Here is a 19,326-nt window from a genome sequence, read left to right as displayed (position 1 = left end):
AGCTCGGTAACGTTTAATCATTGGTTTTTGAACCGTGAACGCGAATCTTAGATATGGATCCATAGGGTTTGACATCCCCACTCGGGCTAGTAGCGCTAGCATTTAAAGAGTGTTTAATACTTCGAGGTTATACGCACTTGCCAAGTGCACTTTAAGGGGGTACATTAAACGTTAAGTTAGTTACCGGGTGCCCACGGTTAAGCATATACTTTTACATACTTTTGAAACGCTCGTTGTAGCACTGAAATCTCGTGGCCTACTTACATTACTGTTATACTTAAACTATAGCTCACCAACCTTTGTGTTGACCTTTTTAAGCATGTATTTTCTCAGGTGCTTGAAGTCGCTTCCGCTATCATACTTGTTGTGCTGTAGAACCCACTGCCTAGAGTTGTATTCGCATGACTACTTATCTTGCATTCAAACTTTTTACTTATGAACTTATGTTATGTAACGACCATTATGGTCACGTACACTTATTTAATGCTTCTACTTAGTGAAGCATACTTTGATTTGTAAAACAATTGACGTATGTTATGACGTCACTTTTATTAATGAATGCAAACTCTGTTTTGAAAACGCATATAGTACTTAACCTTGTAATGATCCTGTTGATGATGGTCCGTACATGATGATTTAGTACGGGGCGTCACACGGCGCTTGTGCAATTGTTGGCCCTATGACCAACACCTTGGCAACGGTGACAAACTAGCTTGTTACATTCGCCGTGATGATGCTTGTGGCATTTGTTGCAAAAAGGTAAGTTTCTGACATAACCCTTCTTGCCGTCGTTGTTGAAAGGCTTTTTGGTGAAGGTGTTGTTGTTGTAGTTGGTTGATGGAGTGGCTTCCCATTTCCTTTTGTTGCCACCCGACTTGTCCTCGGCCTTAGGAGCCGGCACTACGATTTCGTCAACCGTTTCAATTAGTTGGCGAGCCATGTTCATAGCGGCTTGATGAGTAGTGGGTTTGGATGACATCACCCCTTGTTTGATGCTTTTTGGAAGACCGAGCATGTAGAGCTCAATCCTTTGAGATTCGGGGTTAACAAGATTAGGACACATCAAGGATAGTTCGGCGAAGCGTTGATTATAAGCTTTAAGATCGTTTCCGACCGCTTTCAAAGCTCTTAGTTCTTCCTCAAGCTTTCGGGTTTCTTCGCGCGGAAAATATTCAACAATCATCTTTTCCCTTAGATCGGCCCAAGAGAGGGCATGAGCTTCATCGGTACCCACCGATTGAACATAGGTGTTCCACCATGTTAGAGCAATTCCGGAGAAAGTGTGGGTGGAGTATTTGACCTTGTCTTGATCCCGACAACCGCTTATGCTAAAGACGGCCTCGGTTTGTTCAAACCAACGAGTAAGCACAACCGGTCCCCCGGTTCCATCATAAGTGTGAGGTTTGCACCCCATGAAAGCTTTGTAGGAGCACCCTTCGCTAGAGTTACCGGCTCCTTGGTTATTGTTGTTGTGGTTGGTGTTATTGTTGTTGTTAGACGAGTGACCGGCCATGGCCGCATCCACGGCGGTGGCTATCATGCGTTGTAAGGCTTGTTCGGGAGTTTCATTGCGTCGTACACGGCGAGGAGCCATTGTTCCTTTAAAACAAAAGAATACCGTTGGTTAGTATTCTAAATAATACTAACCGTGATATGGGATAAAGATAGAGAGAAAATTATCCTTGACCCGCCTTAAATTCTTTATGTCATAATGTCGGTATGTTCATATGAGTCACCGTAATATAATTTCCGGGAATTATATTACCCTAATTCATATGTGCATTCGACATTACATCATATAGTCAAGGTGGCGTGTCAATTAAATTATATAACGCAAGATTTAGATAGAATAAGAGTAGATATGAGTAGAAGAGTTAGAGTATAAATGCACAATTTGTCAAATAATTCCTATGTCAAGTCTATATGCCGGTTGTAGTCTAGACTCACCAATGTACCCTATGACTCGGGGTTGACACCAATGAACTATAAATCCCTACAACCAAAGCTCTGATACCACTTGTAGCGACCCCGACAAATCGTCAAATGACGGCGTCATCTACGTATGGTCCCATTACATGGTCGTAAGTCTTTATAACAAAGTTTGACCGAAAAGTATGTCACATTCATTTCATAAATAAGGGTGTTTCAAAGTTTACAAAAGTAGTTTCCATAACAAGTACATAACAATGTTTAAAGTTTGTATGAAACACGTGCGACACGATTAAAAGTAGTCAAAAAGACGCTCCACGTATGCAAGTATACTCGACATCCAATGCAAGTATCAAAAAGTATGATCGGAAGCATATATCACCTAAGTTCAAGGACCTGAGAAAAACATAGAGAATCTGTCAACGAAAACGTTGGTGAAATCATAGGTTTAAATAAGTAAGTGAGTAAAAGTAAGTTGAACCACAAGATTTGCAACATCGATAAAGTCATAGTACATTCTAAAAGTTAATATTCACGAGCACTCAATTATCAAAGCTTAACATTCCGTCCGTTGAACCCCGTAATAATAGTGTTAGAACATACACTGTTTCCCGAAAATATATTTCACCCGTAGACGGTAGCGAACCGTCCGAAGTGAGGGTTTGTCAAACCCATATGGCCATATAACATAAGTTCTCGCTTACACCATCTGATGTAACTAATGATAATCGAATTGAGGATTTGTGTTCAAACTCGTATGTAGAATGTTTGTTTTCCCTGTACTTGTGTTCACGTAGTTTAAAAGAACGTTTATGTTTTCTCATCCCAAAAGTAAGTTCAAAAAGAGTAAAAGTGGGACTATGATCTCACCTTGTATGCACGAATCAAAAAGTGCTTCGACAAGTAACGTGTGCAAAGAACAATGCTAGTCTTGACCTAAACAAATAGGTTGTATCAATAACGATAGTCACGAAGGGTCAAAGATGTTCAATTAGTCCTATGGCTCGTTACGACTCGATTATATTAACATGTGAATCAACTAGTCAAGTTTCATGCAAGTTACAAGTAAATAATCATGTTAGAAAGGTTGCATAAGTATTTGGTTAAGTTTGACAAAAAGTCAAACTTGGTCGGGTCAAAGTCAACGGAAAAGTCAACATGTTCGGGTCGGGTCTCGGACAAATTTTCTATGCTAGTTATTCATATATAAGCATGTTAAAACAAGTTGCAAGTGAATTGGAGGTCTAGAACATCCCAAACATTTTTCGTCAAATGACAACCCAAACAGCCAGTTTTAGTACAATGGGACGGCGTCCCAAATGGCTAGACGGCGTCCCAAAATGATGGGTGGGATGGCGTCCTGATATACTAGACGGCGTCCAGGTTCAAAAGGTGGGACGGCGTCCCCAGTATCTGGACGGCGTCCTGATCGGTTTCCAGGCCCTGTTTGCTGTATTTCCTAAGTGCACGAACCAAAACACAAACCAATACATTTCATGACCCGCAAACAATCAAGATATGTATCTTATATCATCGGAAAGGTAATTTGACAAGGAACATAACTAAGCACTTTTCATTAATCAAAATTCCACTTACAACTACCAAAAACCGCCATCAATGTTCCTCATTCAATGCATACAAGTCATAAATGCCATTTAATAATTCGGTAACCAAATTACATGAACAATATGCCGTTTCGAAGGTAATTAAGCATACAACACAACCTAACACTTACAACTAACATTCCATGTCATTCAAATCATTAAAAGCCCATTTTAAGTTCATGAAACCTTAACCTAAATTCACCAAATTTCATAATCAAGTTTAGGAGGTTTCATTAATCAAACTATACATCAACATGAAGCTAATGATGCTAGTAACACTTTTAAAACATGCACTTTAACAATCTAACAACATTTGATCATCCAAAATCAAGGATTTAGCAAGCAATTTTCATAATGAACTAGTTACACCAAAAACAACAAATCGAGCATACAAATTACATACACGACACCACAATGAGCCATAGACACTAATTAACATACTTTTAAGTCAAGAACACGAATTTAAAGAAATCTAGTGTTTTAGAAATGTTACCCAAAAGTGATGAAGTTGGTATCAAATCGAAGAGGATGAAGAGAGGATCACGAATATGTATTTTGTTTTGTTGCTAGCTCCTTATTCCGGATTTAGATGATGAATTTGTGTTTGAATGTTGAGAGGATTTGAAAGTAGTAAAAAGAGGAAGAGGAGGTGAAATGAATGGATGAAAAGGGGTTGACTCTTTGACCTAGTCAAATGTTTCAACCTTTGGCAAGTTTGGTCCCTCAACTTTAAACCGGGTGCGGGAATTACCTAAACGAGATAATTCAACGCATATTAACGGGATGTGTTATAAACATATAACGGAACTTAAATAGTTAAACGAAAAAAAAAGCGGGATGTTACATAAGAGAAAGTGTTCAAGAAGAACCACAAATCAATATTCCTTCTGCAGAGGATATTGATAAATGTAAATACTAAAATTGCGATAAATTATGCAATATTATGGAACCGAAATGAAACTAAAATCTCTATGAGATATTTTCATATAATGTTACAATGACATCATGAATAAAGATGATGATCTGGAACTAAAATCTGTCATTGAATATACAAAATGGACATGATTGAGCTCAATGGAAAGGAGCAATAAGAGCTGAATTAGAATCGCTCGATAAAAGAAAAGTTTTCGGATCAATCGTTATCACTTTTAAAGATGTGAAACGTATGGGATACAAATGAATTTTTATCCGAAAAGAAATGTGCAAATGAAGTTACAAGGCAAAACTAGACTTGTAACTCAATATTTCCCACAAAGACCAGAAATGAATTAGGAGGAAAAATTATCCTCCTGTAATGGATACAATTACTTATTAGATACTTAATCAACCTGGTAGTTATTTAAATGCATCTCATGAATGTTGTTACTACTTATCTGTATGTATCACTTAATAGTGATATATATGAATATACCTAAAGGGTTAAGGTATCATAAGCATCTAATGTAAAACCCAAGGGAATATATTCCATTAAATCACAAAGATTTCTAAGTGGGTTTATACAAACGGGACGTATGTGGTATAACCGATTAAATGAATACTTGATAAAAAAAAGGGTATAAATATAAACTTATTTTGCACGTATGTTTTATAAAAACAATGTTCGGATATGAGATCGTAGTTGTTTATGTCAATGTTCTTAACATCATATGAACAAATAAAGAGATCTATGAAATCATTCAACTTCTAAAGAATTATTTTGAAATGAAAGATCTTGAAAAAACCAAGTATTACCTTGGATTGCAAATTGAGCATATGCCTAATGGTTTACTTGTACATCAAACAACTTATACCGAAAAGATTTTAAAACATTTTTTTTTAAAGACAAACTCATTGTTGTTAGATCACTCAATATTGACACTGATCTATTTCATCCCTGCGAAGATCATGAAAATTTTAACAGATTGGAAGTTCTATATTTTAGTGCAATTGAGGTTCTTATGTATCTTATAGATTATACAAGATCTGACATTTCTTTTGCAGTTAATTTGTTGACAAGGTTCAGCTCAGCCCCTACCAAAAGACATTGGAATGGGATCAAACAAATAGTTTGATACCTTCGGGGAACTACTGATTTATAATTATTTTATTCTAACAACTCGAAACAAGATTTGTTTGGTTATACAGATGCAGATTATTTATCCGATCTACATAAAGCTAAATCTCAAACTGGATATGTATTCCTAAATGGAGGCACCGCAATATCATGACGTTCTCAAAACAAACACTTGTTGCAACATCATCAAATCATGCCGAAGTGATTGCATTACATGAAGCTACTCGGGAATGGTTTTAGTTAAGATCAATGATACAAATCATTATTGATTCTTGTGGACTAGAACGCTATAAAAGCGTAACAACTATCTATGAAGATAATACAGCTTACATAATACAAATGAAAGAAGAGTATCAAAAATGACAGAACAAAACATAAATGCTGACGAGGCGCTAAAACTATAAACGGTCTTAACGGTCATAAGTTTGATGGAAAAGAATGGTATATTGGTAAGGCTCAGAAAAAGACTGAAAGGAAATAGGAACTGAAACAACGGTTTGAACAAACCATGAAGGAGACTGTAGACAAATCACGAGGGCCAAACTTGTACATAAAAGATTTAGATGATACAGTTTCAGATGAAAACCTCAGATTTTTCTCATATACTCAAGATATCGTAAAAGACAACCAGATTAAAATGAAATACGTTCAATCAACAACTCTGCTGATCTTTATACCAAAGCACTGCTAACTGCTATTTTCAGAACACACGTTCATAATATTGGCATGATGCATGTTCAGAAGATGTAACAACTCAGGCGTTGCCTACTTGAGGGGGAGTCAACTTTATGCTGCACTCTTTTTCCCTTAGCTAAAGTTTTTATCCCAATGAGTTTTCTTTAACAAGGTTTTTAACGAGGCAGTACTAGTTATTCTCTAATAAAATTGTCATCCAAGGGGGAGTGTTATAAAATATCTAGATTGTGTTATAAAATATCTAGATTGGATGTTAATTTTATTATTATTATATTTCTTGCATAGTAATATTTTATACTATAAATAGACATGTATGGTAACCATTTAAGGTGTACCGTTTCTCCTGAAATATCAATATCAATATTTCTTCTCTCATTCTTCTCTCTTTTTCTCTCTTTGTTCTTATAACCATTAAAGGTAGTTATAAGCCTATTGAATTATAACAAACACAACTTTATAAAAAGCGTGCTTTAAATATTACAGATTCGCTTCCATTATAACATTAACCATTTATTTACTCCGTAATATTTTTTATTTGTTTCACGGAAGTGTACATTTTCTAATTTAACAACTCTAACAAATATATATAATACGGAGTAAGAGATTTTAGTAGTGTGCACTAGGCTTTAAAAAAAAAAAAGTACTCGTAGTGGGCACGCAGTTTTTTTATTTATTTATTTTTTCTGTGCCGTAAAATTGTGAATAAAAGGTACCCAGCTAATTACCTTTCTAGAGACAACGAGTTTTTCGCTCGAAGGTGGTTGAGCTCCGTTCTTGTGCCCGAAATGGCGACGAATAGCAGAAATTATGTTGCTTCTGCTGTTAATTCTTTCATCAAGCTCACAGGTAATCTTTCTCCTACCAACACTTTCTATGAAACCCCTTTTCCATATTCCTATCAATTAGGTCTTCGATTTGACCCTCCTCCTCCTCCTTATAGTACATTCTTAGCAGCTTCTCTCCACTCCAATTCTTCTTCAATTCATAATGATTATGATTGTGATGATCGCCCTCTATCTAGGTTTCAAAAAGTTACCAACTTGAATGATGCTTACAAACTGTTTGATGAAATGACTCAGAGAAAACCTCTGCCATCTGTGGTTAAATTCACTCAGTTGTTGACTGCTGTCACCAGAATGAAACATTATTCTTCTTCACTTGATCTTTTCAAACGCATGTCTTCAATTGGTGTTCCTCTTGATAATTACACTGTTAGTATTTCAATCACGTGTTGTTGCCACTTGCGCCGTACCAATGACGGTTTTGCACTTCTAGGTATTTGCTTCAGACAAGCCATTGTACCAAATGTGTTGATATATAATACACTCTTAAATGGACTTGTTATAGAAGATAGGATTCTTGAAGCTGAGATATTCTTCAAAAAGCTTATTAAACAAAATATCTGTGAGCCTAATGTAGTTACGTATAGCACTATGATTAAGGGACTTTGTAAGATTGGAAACAATGTTACTGCTATTCGTTTGCTTAGGCTAATGAATGAAAAAAGTCATAAAGCTGATGTCGTTGCATATAGCACCATCATTGACAGTCTTTGCAAAGACAAGATGATTGATGATGCTTTTGATCTTTTCAAACAGATGGTGTTTCACAAAGGGATTCTACCAGATGTCATCACATACAATTCTTTAATCCATGGTCTTTGTAACTTAGGTCGTTGGGATGAGGTTTGCAACACACTAAAAGAAATGGACGATGAAAGGATCTCTTTAGATGTGCAAACCTACAGTAATCTAGTTGATGCATTTTGCAAAGATGGTAAAGTAGATGAGGCACAAGCTGTTATCAACATCATGATTAAGAGGGGAAAGGCACCTGACGTAGTAACATACAATTCACTTATTGATGGTTACTGTTTACGAGGTGAAATGAGCAAAGCCAAAACAACTTTTGATTCAATGACACTTAACCGTCTGGTCCCTAATGTTGTCACTTACAATAGCTTAATAAATGGGTATTGTAAGAATATGATGATAGACAAGGCCATGGATATGTTTTCTGAAATGGCAAGAATAGGTTTGAAACGTGATATAGTCACTTACAACACCATGATACAAGGATTGTTTAGTGTTGGGCGTTGTTCGGCTGCTCGCAAACTCTTTGATGAGATGCTTGCTCAAGGTCAATTTCCTGATGATCTAACATATGGAATAATCTTAAAGGGTCTTTGCAGCAACAATCAGGTAGAAGACGCATTCTCTTTGTTCAAGTTAATGGGTAATAGCAAGCTTAATTCAGATATTGTTGTGTATAGTATTCTGATTGATGGTGCAAGCAAATGCGAGAAGTTTGATATCTCAAGGGTTCTGTTTGAAGATCTAAAAAATAAAGGCTTGAAACCTAATATTCAAACATATAATGTGATGATTAGTTCTCTTTGCAAGGAAGGTCTATTAAGTGATGCAAAGAAGTTGTTTCTAAAAATGGGTGAGAGTGGTTGTCAGCCGAATGATGTTACGTACAGAGTTCTTCTTCAAGGATATCTGAAAAATCAATACAATGATGATGTAGAGATGCTTTTACATGAAATGGAAGAAAGGAGTTACTCACTTGATGTTACGACCTTAACACTCATAGTGAATCATATAGCAAACGGTTCATTGAAGAATACGTTGCTTGATTTGATACGTCGACTAGTACCAAAATACTTGATGGAAACTTATGAATAACCTCATTAGTGATAACCTCATTAGGAACATTTGGCCAGGGAAATGATTGGAAAAGGTCGTTGGATAAAGTTGCTCGCTTCACAACTTTTAAGTATTTTTATATTTGTCTTGGTTGAATGATGTGTAGCTAACCAGCTTCTTTGTATGTATGTAATTGCTTCATTGTTGTAAGTTATCAAGAAGCGTAGTTCTAAATATTATGAACGTATTGTGAACTAACTATGGTAGACAATATATATATATATATATATATATATATATATATATATATATATATATATATATATATATATATATATATATATATATAGTGGTAGGATCAAGAGGGAAGTAACCAATCGGGGGAAGCGGGGGGAATCAAAAACTTTTTTTTTTTTTTTCGTTTTTTGAAAAAACTTTGTTCACGAACATTATAGATGGGATGAAAATATGAACATTTAGTAGAGACACTTTGTGATAAATGTTTTTATTTTGGCGGGAAAACGCTCGAAGAAGTAATATATAACAATTATCGTGTTTTTCGAGCGTATGTTGAAGTTTTAGCTATTGGGGTTTAGATATTAGGGTTTATAGGGTTTAGATATTAGGGTTTAGAAATTTAGGGTTTAGGGTTTAGATTTAGGGTTTAGATTTAGGATTTAGATTGAGTTTTTAACACGAATGGTTTAGAGTTTAGGGTTTAGAGTTTAAGGTTTAGGGTTTATGGAATAAACCCAAAACACCAAACCCTAAACCCTAAACTCTAAATCGGGCTAAATTTTACTTCACAAAACATGAAAAAAAAAACGTTTATATTCTTCACGAACAATATTATCTTGAATGTTATTTTTGTCGATCGTTTTCCCGCCTAAATAATAACATTCATCACGAAGTGTCTCTTCTAAATGTTCATATTTTTGTATGATCTTGATACTGGAAAAAAAATTCCAAAAAAAGCGAAATTTTTTTTTTTTTTTGCTTCCCCCGCTTCCCCCCGATTGGTTACTTCCCCATTGATCCTGCCCCTATATATATAACCTATATATATATATATATATATATATATATATATATATATATATATATATATATATATATATATATATATATATATATATATATATATATATATATATATAGGTTATAAAATATGATGATAGAGTTGGGACTTATGAGGCTGAATGAAACTTTTTAAGATTCAATATTATGTGGTGGCAGCCTGAGTTTGCATAGTTCATGTGTAAAAACTAATTAATCGTTAAACAGTTGTCAATTGCTGGCTGCTTCTTGATTCAGGGAGTTCATATTCTTTAGTATTTGTTTTCTTATTTCTTATTTCCTTATATCGCAGGAAAAGGCCATCTGATGGTGATATCAATTTTGATGGTTCTACTAGTAATAAATTACAGATGAAGGAAAAAGAGAGGTCTGTAAAATGTAATATAACTATAGAGAGCTTCAAATTGGGGGTCTGTTGATAGGAAAAATGGCATGGATGTTGTGTAGTTTACATTTACTTCCCCTATTAAGAAATCAGTGTCTGAATCCGAGCCTTTGGGTCAACCATCGGTCAAGAGTCGTTTGAAGTTTCAGGATGATAACTGGATACACCCAAGATTGATATTGATGCTTTGGAACAAAAACTGAAGGAAATATCTTTGTTGTTGAAGAATCTCTTGCCCATAACTGTTTGCCTTAGCTTTATGTGTGCGCCTCAAAAATATTGTTGAGAAAGTACTTTACAATATATTGTTGCATATGCAAGAAAAAATGAGTAATAAGCATGTGGTTTTGATTCTGCTTAGGAACCCTGATCTTTGTCTTATCCTATACCAAAATGCTTTTTAAATCCCCTTGTTGATGATATGAATGCCTTTTATTCTTGTGGATATATTCTACATTTTTTCAAGTTTTGTGCTACAATTTAGGGTTTCTTTCAGGAGGATTGGCCATCCAAACCAGAGAAGTTATGTGGTTCAGTGTTGCAGAACTCGGGCAAGTACTCGGTCAGACTAGGTCAAACTCGGCCAAAACTCGGGATCACACGGAAAATTGCTCACACCTCGGGGTTACTCAGAAAATTCGGTCAAAATCAGTCAATTTCAAATTTAATCAACATCAAAGTAACTCCCGAGCACTCCTTAAAATGTCCGGACCGAGTACTCCTCGAGTAGCGAGTTTAACCTTGTTCTGGTTAGGTGAGGAGACATCTGTATTAATTTTGAATTTAGACGTTTCTTTGCAGTATTATGTAGAAGGAATTATAGTTGCGTACTTCTTTCAAGAGACTAATGCTTTTGCTCATGTTATAATACGACCGAGTACTCCGTTTTAGGAACCGGCCTTGCCGATTTTCCATAATTTAGGAATTAGTTGGTCAACGTCGGTCGATGGGTTAAAATCTCATTTAGTTTTAGTTGGTCAAAATTGATTTATTCAGTCGAGACTGGTCAAAGTCAATATTGCTCAACTTTTTAATATGAAGTTAAGTTAGATGTATAGATTTTTTGAAGAAATGAAGATTATGTTTATAGACAACTATGTTAATGTTTATGGATTTCTTGTATAATATACATATAATATAATTTTGAAATCTATTATTTAAATGTATATTAGGTCCAATCCGATTACTCCTTGTGTTTCCTACTACTCCTTCAAAAGTCACGACCGAGTACTCCCCCATTAGTCCATTAGTGATTCTCGAAACCATGATTACTACAATGAAATCTTTACATAGATTTTATTTTGTTTTTTCCAGGGAGTTAAAATAGCAATGTAACATCAACAATGAAAACTATGAAATTGGAACAGAACATGAGTATCAGTCTTGTGTAAACCCAAGTATGGAAGCTTCTGTATCCGACTAATAGAGGGCCATTTATACTAAAATCAGGTTTCTAATCAAACATGAACCCTCTCAACCAAGAGATCGGTACCAGTACAGAAAAATTCGAAACCGAAATGTTGAAATACTTGGAACCGAAACCGTACTGGTCAACCAAGAGATCGGTACCCCAGTTGGTTTTATTAGATCTCTTGAATCAATTCGCAACTAGTTCTTTTGGTATTCCGTTGAACGTCATCGTGTTACATGGGTCAGTTGGAATCTCGTGTTGTGCCCAAAGGCGTGTGGAGGTCTCTGGGTTGGCAGCCTAAAGGGAAAGAATGTGGGTCTATTATGCAAATAGTGGTGGCGTTTTAAAAAAGAAAAAGACACGTTGTGGCTTAAAGTCATTACATCAATATTATATATGGGGCCGAAGGTGGTCTACTAAATGGTATTGTTGTTGCTAGTAGTGCTTCGGTTTGGTCCAATGGTTTGCTCTTTTTTTGTTGGCGTTGTGGTTTGGTAGGGTGGTTTTGTGGTAGTTTAGGTTGTTTAAAGTCTGTTGCTTGAGGGCTTCGGTGTGCCCCCTGCCTATCTTCATTATCTTAATAAATAAAAATCTCTTAGCCTTTTAAAAAAAAAAAAAAAAAGTTGTGGTTCTATGAACTTTCTACTGAAATAAGACAGGTTAATTTTGAGCAAAATCCGATTTAGTTGGTCAAAATTGGATTTATTCAGTAGAGACCAGTCAAAGTCAATATTGGTCAACATGTTAATACGAATTTATGTTAGAATTTTAGATTTTTTGAACAAATGAAGATTATGTTTATGGACAATTATGTTAATGTTTATTGATTTCTTGTATATTTACACATATAATATTGAAATCTATTAATTTAAATGTATAAAAGGTCCTATCCGATTACTCTCCGAGTTGCCTATTACTCCTTCAGAAGTCACGGCCGAGTACTCTCCGAGTAGCGATTCTAGCAACCATGAGTACTACAATGTACAATTAACATAGTATTGACTGAAAACATAAATCATATAAACAATGAAATCTTTACATAGATCGTATTCTGTTATCAGGGAGTTGAAGTAGCAGAATGTAACAGCAACACTGAACATTATAAAGGTGGAATGGAACATCAGTGTCAGCCTTGGGCAAGCCCAAGTATGGATGATAGTTGTATACTTGTATAACATCCAACAGCACAACCACCTTAACAAGCAACGGTAACCATACTCAATTTATGTACTTTTGGGTCTAGCTTCTTGTTAATTTGTAAACATGGCTCAGTTACATTAGGATTAGGAGAATGTTGTTAAAAGTACAATTCAGATTTAACCATTTATCCATTAGTGGGTCAGTTATACTAAAATCAAGTTTCTAATCAAACATGAAGCGCAAGTTTGAAAAAATCGCTTCTAGAGGAGAGACTTTTGATGGAGTTCTCGGCAAATCGGGGAGTTCTCGGGGGTGAGAACTAGGATATTGACTAACGTTGACCTTTAAATAAATACGGAGTACATATATAATAAATTGTAAAATATATGGTATAAAATTTATTGATCTCAATCAAAAACAAAGGAGAGAAGAGAGAGAATGTGTGAGAGAGAAAAAACTAGAGAGAGAGTGCAAACGGCGGATATTTCGACGGAAGGTGCTGGCGGCGATGTGGGATGGAAGAAACAACGAGGAGCTAGAAGAGGCAACTACTACAGTGATCGATCAATGAACGTCAACAAAACTCCGTTAACGTCATTTATGTTCTACAACTTCCCGGAGACATGGGGTGTAGCTGAGTTATGGAATAGTTTTGGCAGATTTGGAATCGTTCGTGATGTATACATTGCTCGAAAACGACTTCAAAACGGGCATCGATTTGGGTTTGTCAGATTTGAAGGTGTTAACAACATACCTGAGTTAATGGCAAGGTTAAACAGAATTCAATTATTAGGTTGGGGTCTAAAAGCTTACTTAGCGCGTGAACGAAGTAGCAACACCAACAACAAAAATAATAATGACCATGTTAAGAGCAGATCTCATTCTGAAACTGCTGGAAACCCTAAAGATGAGATCGTTTGGAAGATGAATGTTTCCAAAAGCACAAAAGAAAAGAAGGTCTGGAGAGAAATACCAAAAGTGGATCCTGTGAAAGTTGTGGACAACACCAATGACAACTTTAAAAAATCAAATCCCACACCTGCAGAATCTTATAAAACAAAACAACATGCAAGCCAATCACATTACCAACTGGTCAAGTTTTGGGAAGATGCAACAGGAACCAAAAACTACAAAAACAGCGACGATGAGAAAATTAGGATGGTTTCGATGGTGAATGAAAAAGACAACGAGGGACTCAAAAATGTGGCGATGATTGGTAACGTGGACAACTACCATATTCTACAACAAATCAGACGACTCTGCGATATTGAAGGTTTAATAGATGTGCAAATCAAATATTTGGGAGGACTTGAAATCATGCTCATACTCAACTCCCAAAATGCTGTGAACAATATTCTCAAGAATGAACACCATGGGATAAAGAAATGGATAAAGAATTTAAGAAGATGGACTCAATCCTTTTTCTATCCTGGTAGATTAACGTGGATCAATATCATGGGCGTTCCACCTATCTGTTGGAACGAGACTATGTTTGAAAAAATTGGTGGATGGTGGGGAGATGTGATTGAGATGTCCAATTGTAAGCTTGAGGGTGATCAAAACCTCATTATGGGGAAGGTCCTGGTCAGAGTTAAATCCACTGAAATTGTAAACGATACAGTCCTTGTCGACCATAAGATATGTGGTTTTTATGTTAAGGCTTTTGAAGATGTTAATGAAATAATCAAGATGGATCTGGATACGACTGACAACTCAAACGATGAACATCTATCGTCTAATTCAGAAGATATGGAGGTTTCGGATGAAGAAGATTGTTATTCGTCGGAAGAAGATGAGTTTCAGGCACGAGAACAAGATAAGTCACCGGAAAATTCTCAGGCAGAAGCAACCAAATAGTCGACCTCGAAAATACACACAAGGAGGTTGGAAACCGAAGAGTCTTTTACACGTTCACCCAACCCTAACACGAAACCCAACCCAACAAAACGTGACACCAGTAATAATGAGGATACACGAAACCCAATTGATGGCAGCATTAATAAACCTAGCGTTTCGAATTCTACCCATCCTACAGATACTTCGATTCCCATCAACCCACTAATACCTAATCATTCCCTGGACAAGCCCAATTTTAACACGGTTTCCAGGCCTGTTACTATTGAGCCAGTAGCTACCAACTTGGGCCTCAATCCTACGGTTAGTGGGCCTGTTAACTGTGACCCACCAATTAACCCATTGGATCTCAACGGTGTATCACCTCCCAAACCTGTTCAAACCAATCACCCCACCGATAAGTTTGTCTTCTCCGCGACCCCCAAACCTAACCACCACCGAAGACAATCTGATAATCCGACAAACTTTTCAAACATAGCATCAAAAACCGTGAACGAGCAAGACTCCATTGAGGATACGTGGAAAAACATTCGAAATTGGAAAAATTCATCTCGGATTAATAAAGCCAAAGCCACTGCTAGAAAGAATATCAATTCGAACCTCCAGGCCAACATCGGTTGCAAGAGACCACGTGTATCTTCTCTCTGGGATTTTTCAATGTCCAAATCAAGGAAATTAGACGACCCGGACGACGTTATTCCTGTTCCTTCAGAAGACAGTGTTAATCTCTGTGAATTCGCCAAATTGCTAGGATTCACAGATGAGCAAGACCTGTAAGTTTCCCTCTCTCGTGTTCGATTAATTGTGTTCAAAATGAAGATTCTATCCCTTAATATTCGTGGTTTTAAACAAGATGGTAAATTCAATTGGGTCAAGCATATGATTAAGACCAACAACCCAATTGTAGCAGCCTTTCAAGAAATCAAATTTAATTCGACCAAAGACAGATGGGTTGAACAATTGTGGGGATCTCAAAGTGTTAAATATGTAGTTAAAAATGCAATTGGAAGGTCAGGTGGTATTCTTCTCATGTGGGATTCTAATGTTTTCGTGGTTGACCACGCTGTGGAGAACGAGTTCTTTGTCGCCATCAAAGGTAAACTCTCGAATTATGATAATGAAATTGTGGTTGTCAATGTATATGGTCCCCACAGTGACAGGAAAAAATGTAGACTATGGCAATCATTAGAAGATCTTTTGAAATTTCAAAATGTTGCTTGGGTTATCTGTGGTGATTTCAATGAGGTTCGATCCGATGATGAGCGTGAAAATACCAATTTTATTGCGAGAAGAGCCACTATGTTTAATGAATTCATCAACAACAATGGACTCATTGAAATTCCTCTTACCGGTAAACGCTTCACAAGAATCAGTGACGATGGTGTGCAACTGAGCAAGCTTGACCGTTTCCTTATTTCAGATAAATTCGCAAGCATGTGGGATGATCTGCACGTTATGGCACTTGATAGAAATCTTTCTGATCACTCTCCCTTACTTCTTAAAAATGGACACTCAGACTTTGGGCCAAAGCCCATTCGAATCTTTGACACCTGGATCGAAAACGCAGAGACTGAAAAACTTATTATCGTGGCATGGAACACCCCTGTGGCAGGTCACCGAAAAGATGTGGTTTTTCGTCTAAAATTAAAACAGGTAAAAGAGAAACTGCGGGAGTGGAGCAAAAATAGTTTTGGTAAAATTGATGAAACCCTCGGTCAACTGAATGCGGAATGTAACGAATTTGAAGTTAAAGCTGAACAAGGAATCTTGTCCAACGAAGAGAGATCAGAGTGGTTAGCGAAAAGAGGGCAGTGCGTTGACTTGGATCGTTGTAAAAGAAATATGTTAAGGCAAAAGGCACGCGTAAAATGGGCAATCGAAGGGGACGAAAACACAAAATTTTTCCACTCGATTATTAAACGTCGAAATAATAAGAATAACTTACGTGGATTACACATCAACGGTTCCTGGAGTGAAGATCCGATTGCAATCAAACATGAGATTCATAATTACTTCAAATCCTTTTATGAAGATCATGACATCAGGGGGTTCTCCTTTGACGGTTTCGACACAAAACGTATCAGTGACGAGCAAGCTTCAACTCTTGAGACAAAGTTCACCGAAGACGAGGTATGGAACGCATTTAAAGATTGTGGACCATCAAAAGCACCCGGACCCGACGGGTTTAACTTCAACTTCTACAGGAAATATTGGTGGCTAATCAAAGATAATCTGATGGATGCACTTCTCTGGTTTTGGGAACACGGCGAGATATCTAAAGGTTGCAACGCCTCTTTCATCACACTCATTCCCAAAATCCATGATCCAATACATCTTCGGGATTATCGGCCTATTAGCCTCATAGGGAGTTACTACAAGATAATCGCAAAAATCTTAGCAAATAGGCTTCGGGGTGTAATTGGTGACTTGATTAATATGGAACAAGGTGCCTTCGTTAAAGATAGATCGATCCTCGATAGCATTCTTATCACCAATGAACTTGTAGATCATGTCAAAAATAAAAAATCCGAGTGCTTCATCTTTAAGGCTGATTTCGAAAAAGCGTTCGATTGCGTTCGTTGGAAGTTTCTCTTGGACATAATGACAAAAATGGGATTCGGGCACAAGTGGAGGAGGTGGATTGAGGCATGTTTTCAATCAACCTCGATCTCGGTTCTTGTAAACGGCTCACCTACACATGAATTTAATACTCAAAAAGGCGTTCGTCAAGGTGACCCGCTCTCCCCGTTCCTTTTCATCATTGCTAGCGAGGGTTTGAACATCCTAACTAAGATTGCGGTTCGGGATAAAATCATACGTGGGGTAGAACTTGGGGAAAACAATGTGTTGATCTCACATCTCCAATTTGCGGACGACACTATCTTTTTTGGAGATTGGAATAAGCGCAATATCAAAAATGTTCATAAAACGCTACTGTGTTTTGAGAAACTCTCTGGCCTTCGTATCAACTTTAAGAAAATCATCTTATATGGCGTAGGGGTGGCTAAAACATTGGTGGATGATATGGCTAGCAACATTGGATGTCTTTCTGGGTGCCTTCCCTTCACCTATCTTGGGATGCCAATCGGTCAAAAAATGCACAAAAAAGAAGCATGGAACCCGATTCTTGAGAAATTTCAAAAAAGATTGTCTTCTTGGAAAGCTAGAACAATGTCGTTCGGGGGTAGGTTAACGCTCATTAAATCAATCCTTAGTAGTCTTCCTCTTTATTTCTTCTCGTTGTTTCGTGCACCCTCATCGGTCGTCCATCTTCTCGAGAATATGCGCCGTAAGTTTTTTTGGGGCGGGTCGGGGATTGATACTAAACTTTCTTGGGTGAAATGGGATACTATACTATTACCTTACAACGAGGGCGGGCTTAATATTTGTTCTCTCAAATCCAAAAATTGGGCACTTTTGGAGAAATGATGGTGGCGTTTCCGCACCGAAAGCAACTCACTTTGGGTCAATGTTATTAAGAGTATTTACGGGAGGGACTGGGGGCTGGGTACTTCTAATCAGAATATTGTTTCGAGATAGGTCACAACATGGAGAAACATCATCAATCTGGGTCACGATTTCCTCAAGAACGGCATCAACCTTGAAGACGTCTTTACACATGATATTGGGTCAGGCGAAGACATTAGTTTATGGGATGAGCAATGGGTCGGTAACAGCTTACTTAGGCTACGGTTCCCTCAACTATTCAGACTTGATTCCAATCAAACGTGTACCGTAGCTGACAGGGTTTCAAAAACAGACGGGATTTGGGCCTTTCGATGGTCGTGGTGCAGACAACTCACGGGCAGACTAAACGGGGAAGTAGAAGCAATCACAAATCTGATCTCTCAACATGGTTCGATTGGTTCGGGTTAATCCTCATGGAAGTGTTCTCTCAACAGTCGCAACGTGTACTCCTCAAAGGCTATGGCAAACAAAATCGACAGCATCATTCTTCCAAGAACAAACGTGGGCAATGCAACAATTCGCAACAATTTGATCCCACAAAAAGTTGGAATCTTTGTATGGCGGGTCCTAAATGGTAGAATAGCGGTGAAAGTGGAACTAGCAAAGCGGGGTATTGATTCGGGTTCATTACTTTGTCCAATCTGTAAGGACACCCCCGAATCAATTGACCACGCCTTATTATCGTGTAAACTTTCCAATGAAGTTTGGACAGGAATTCACAAATGGTGGAAGATCAACATGCCAGCTGGGTTCGATTTGAAAATGGCACTTGCAAGCACAAACTACAGCAGCCTACCAACGCGATCCTGGAAAACCTGGCAAGCAATCATGTGGACGACATCATATATGCTATGGAAAAATAGCAACCAAAAAGTGTTCAACGATGACTCCTGGTGTTCGGCAAAAATCATAAGTGAGATCCAAGTCAAAACCTTCGAGTGGATCGGTAACCGTTCGAGAAAACTTCACAAAGATTGGCTCTCTTGACCCAATCAATCTTGTATCACCTGTTAACTTCGATCCGGGGTAAACGCTGGGCCAACAAGCCAAACTAGATTTGC

At 37.2% G+C, this 19,326-nt stretch overlaps 2 protein-coding genes across 5 annotated transcripts; both read left to right on the top strand.

Moving 5' to 3' along the window:
* The first annotated feature begins 7,003 nt into the window (after positions 1-7,003).
* Positions 7,004-10,857, top strand: LOC139902869 (uncharacterized). 4 transcript variants are annotated; one of them, XR_011777759.1, is made up of 2 exons: positions 7,004-7,128; positions 10,300-10,857. XR_011777759.1 is itself a non-coding variant. In XM_071885537.1 (2 exons), the coding sequence occupies exon 1, from the start codon at positions 7,353-7,355 to the stop codon at positions 8,967-8,969; it is 1,617 nt and encodes a 538-aa protein (XP_071741638.1). In that variant the 5' UTR covers positions 7,148-7,352; the 3' UTR covers positions 8,970-9,024; positions 10,300-10,857. The 4 variants fall into 4 exon arrangements, 3 of the variants coding, with proteins under 3 accessions (XP_071741638.1, XP_071741637.1, XP_071741636.1); XM_071885537.1 differs by lacking the exon at positions 7,004-7,128 and adding an exon at positions 7,148-9,024; XM_071885536.1 differs by lacking the exon at positions 7,004-7,128 and adding an exon at positions 7,220-9,115.
* Positions 10,858-18,724: 7,867 nt separating this feature from the next.
* On the top strand, positions 18,725-19,252 carry LOC139901694 (uncharacterized). The gene has a single exon (XM_071884373.1). It carries the CDS (start codon positions 18,725-18,727, stop codon positions 19,250-19,252), a length of 528 nt encoding a protein of 175 aa, XP_071740474.1.
* Positions 19,253-19,326: the final 74 nt, after the last annotated feature.

The sequence above is a fragment of the Rutidosis leptorrhynchoides genome, chromosome 3, assembly GCF_046630445.1.
Source record: "Rutidosis leptorrhynchoides isolate AG116_Rl617_1_P2 chromosome 3, CSIRO_AGI_Rlap_v1, whole genome shotgun sequence".
NCBI lineage: Eukaryota > Viridiplantae > Streptophyta > Magnoliopsida > Asterales > Asteraceae > Rutidosis > Rutidosis leptorrhynchoides.
Note: the sequence above shows the minus strand (reverse complement) of the source record. Positions and strands in the feature narration are given on the sequence as shown.

Excerpts from the sequence above, each read along its gene's own strand:
- LOC139902869 (XM_071885537.1), top strand. The coding sequence starts at position 7,353 with ATGACTCAGAGAAAACCTCTGCCATCTGTGGTTAAATTCACTCAGTTG.
- LOC139901694 (XM_071884373.1), top strand. The coding sequence starts at position 18,725 with ATGGCAAACAAAATCGACAGCATCATTCTTCCAAGAACAAACGTGGGC.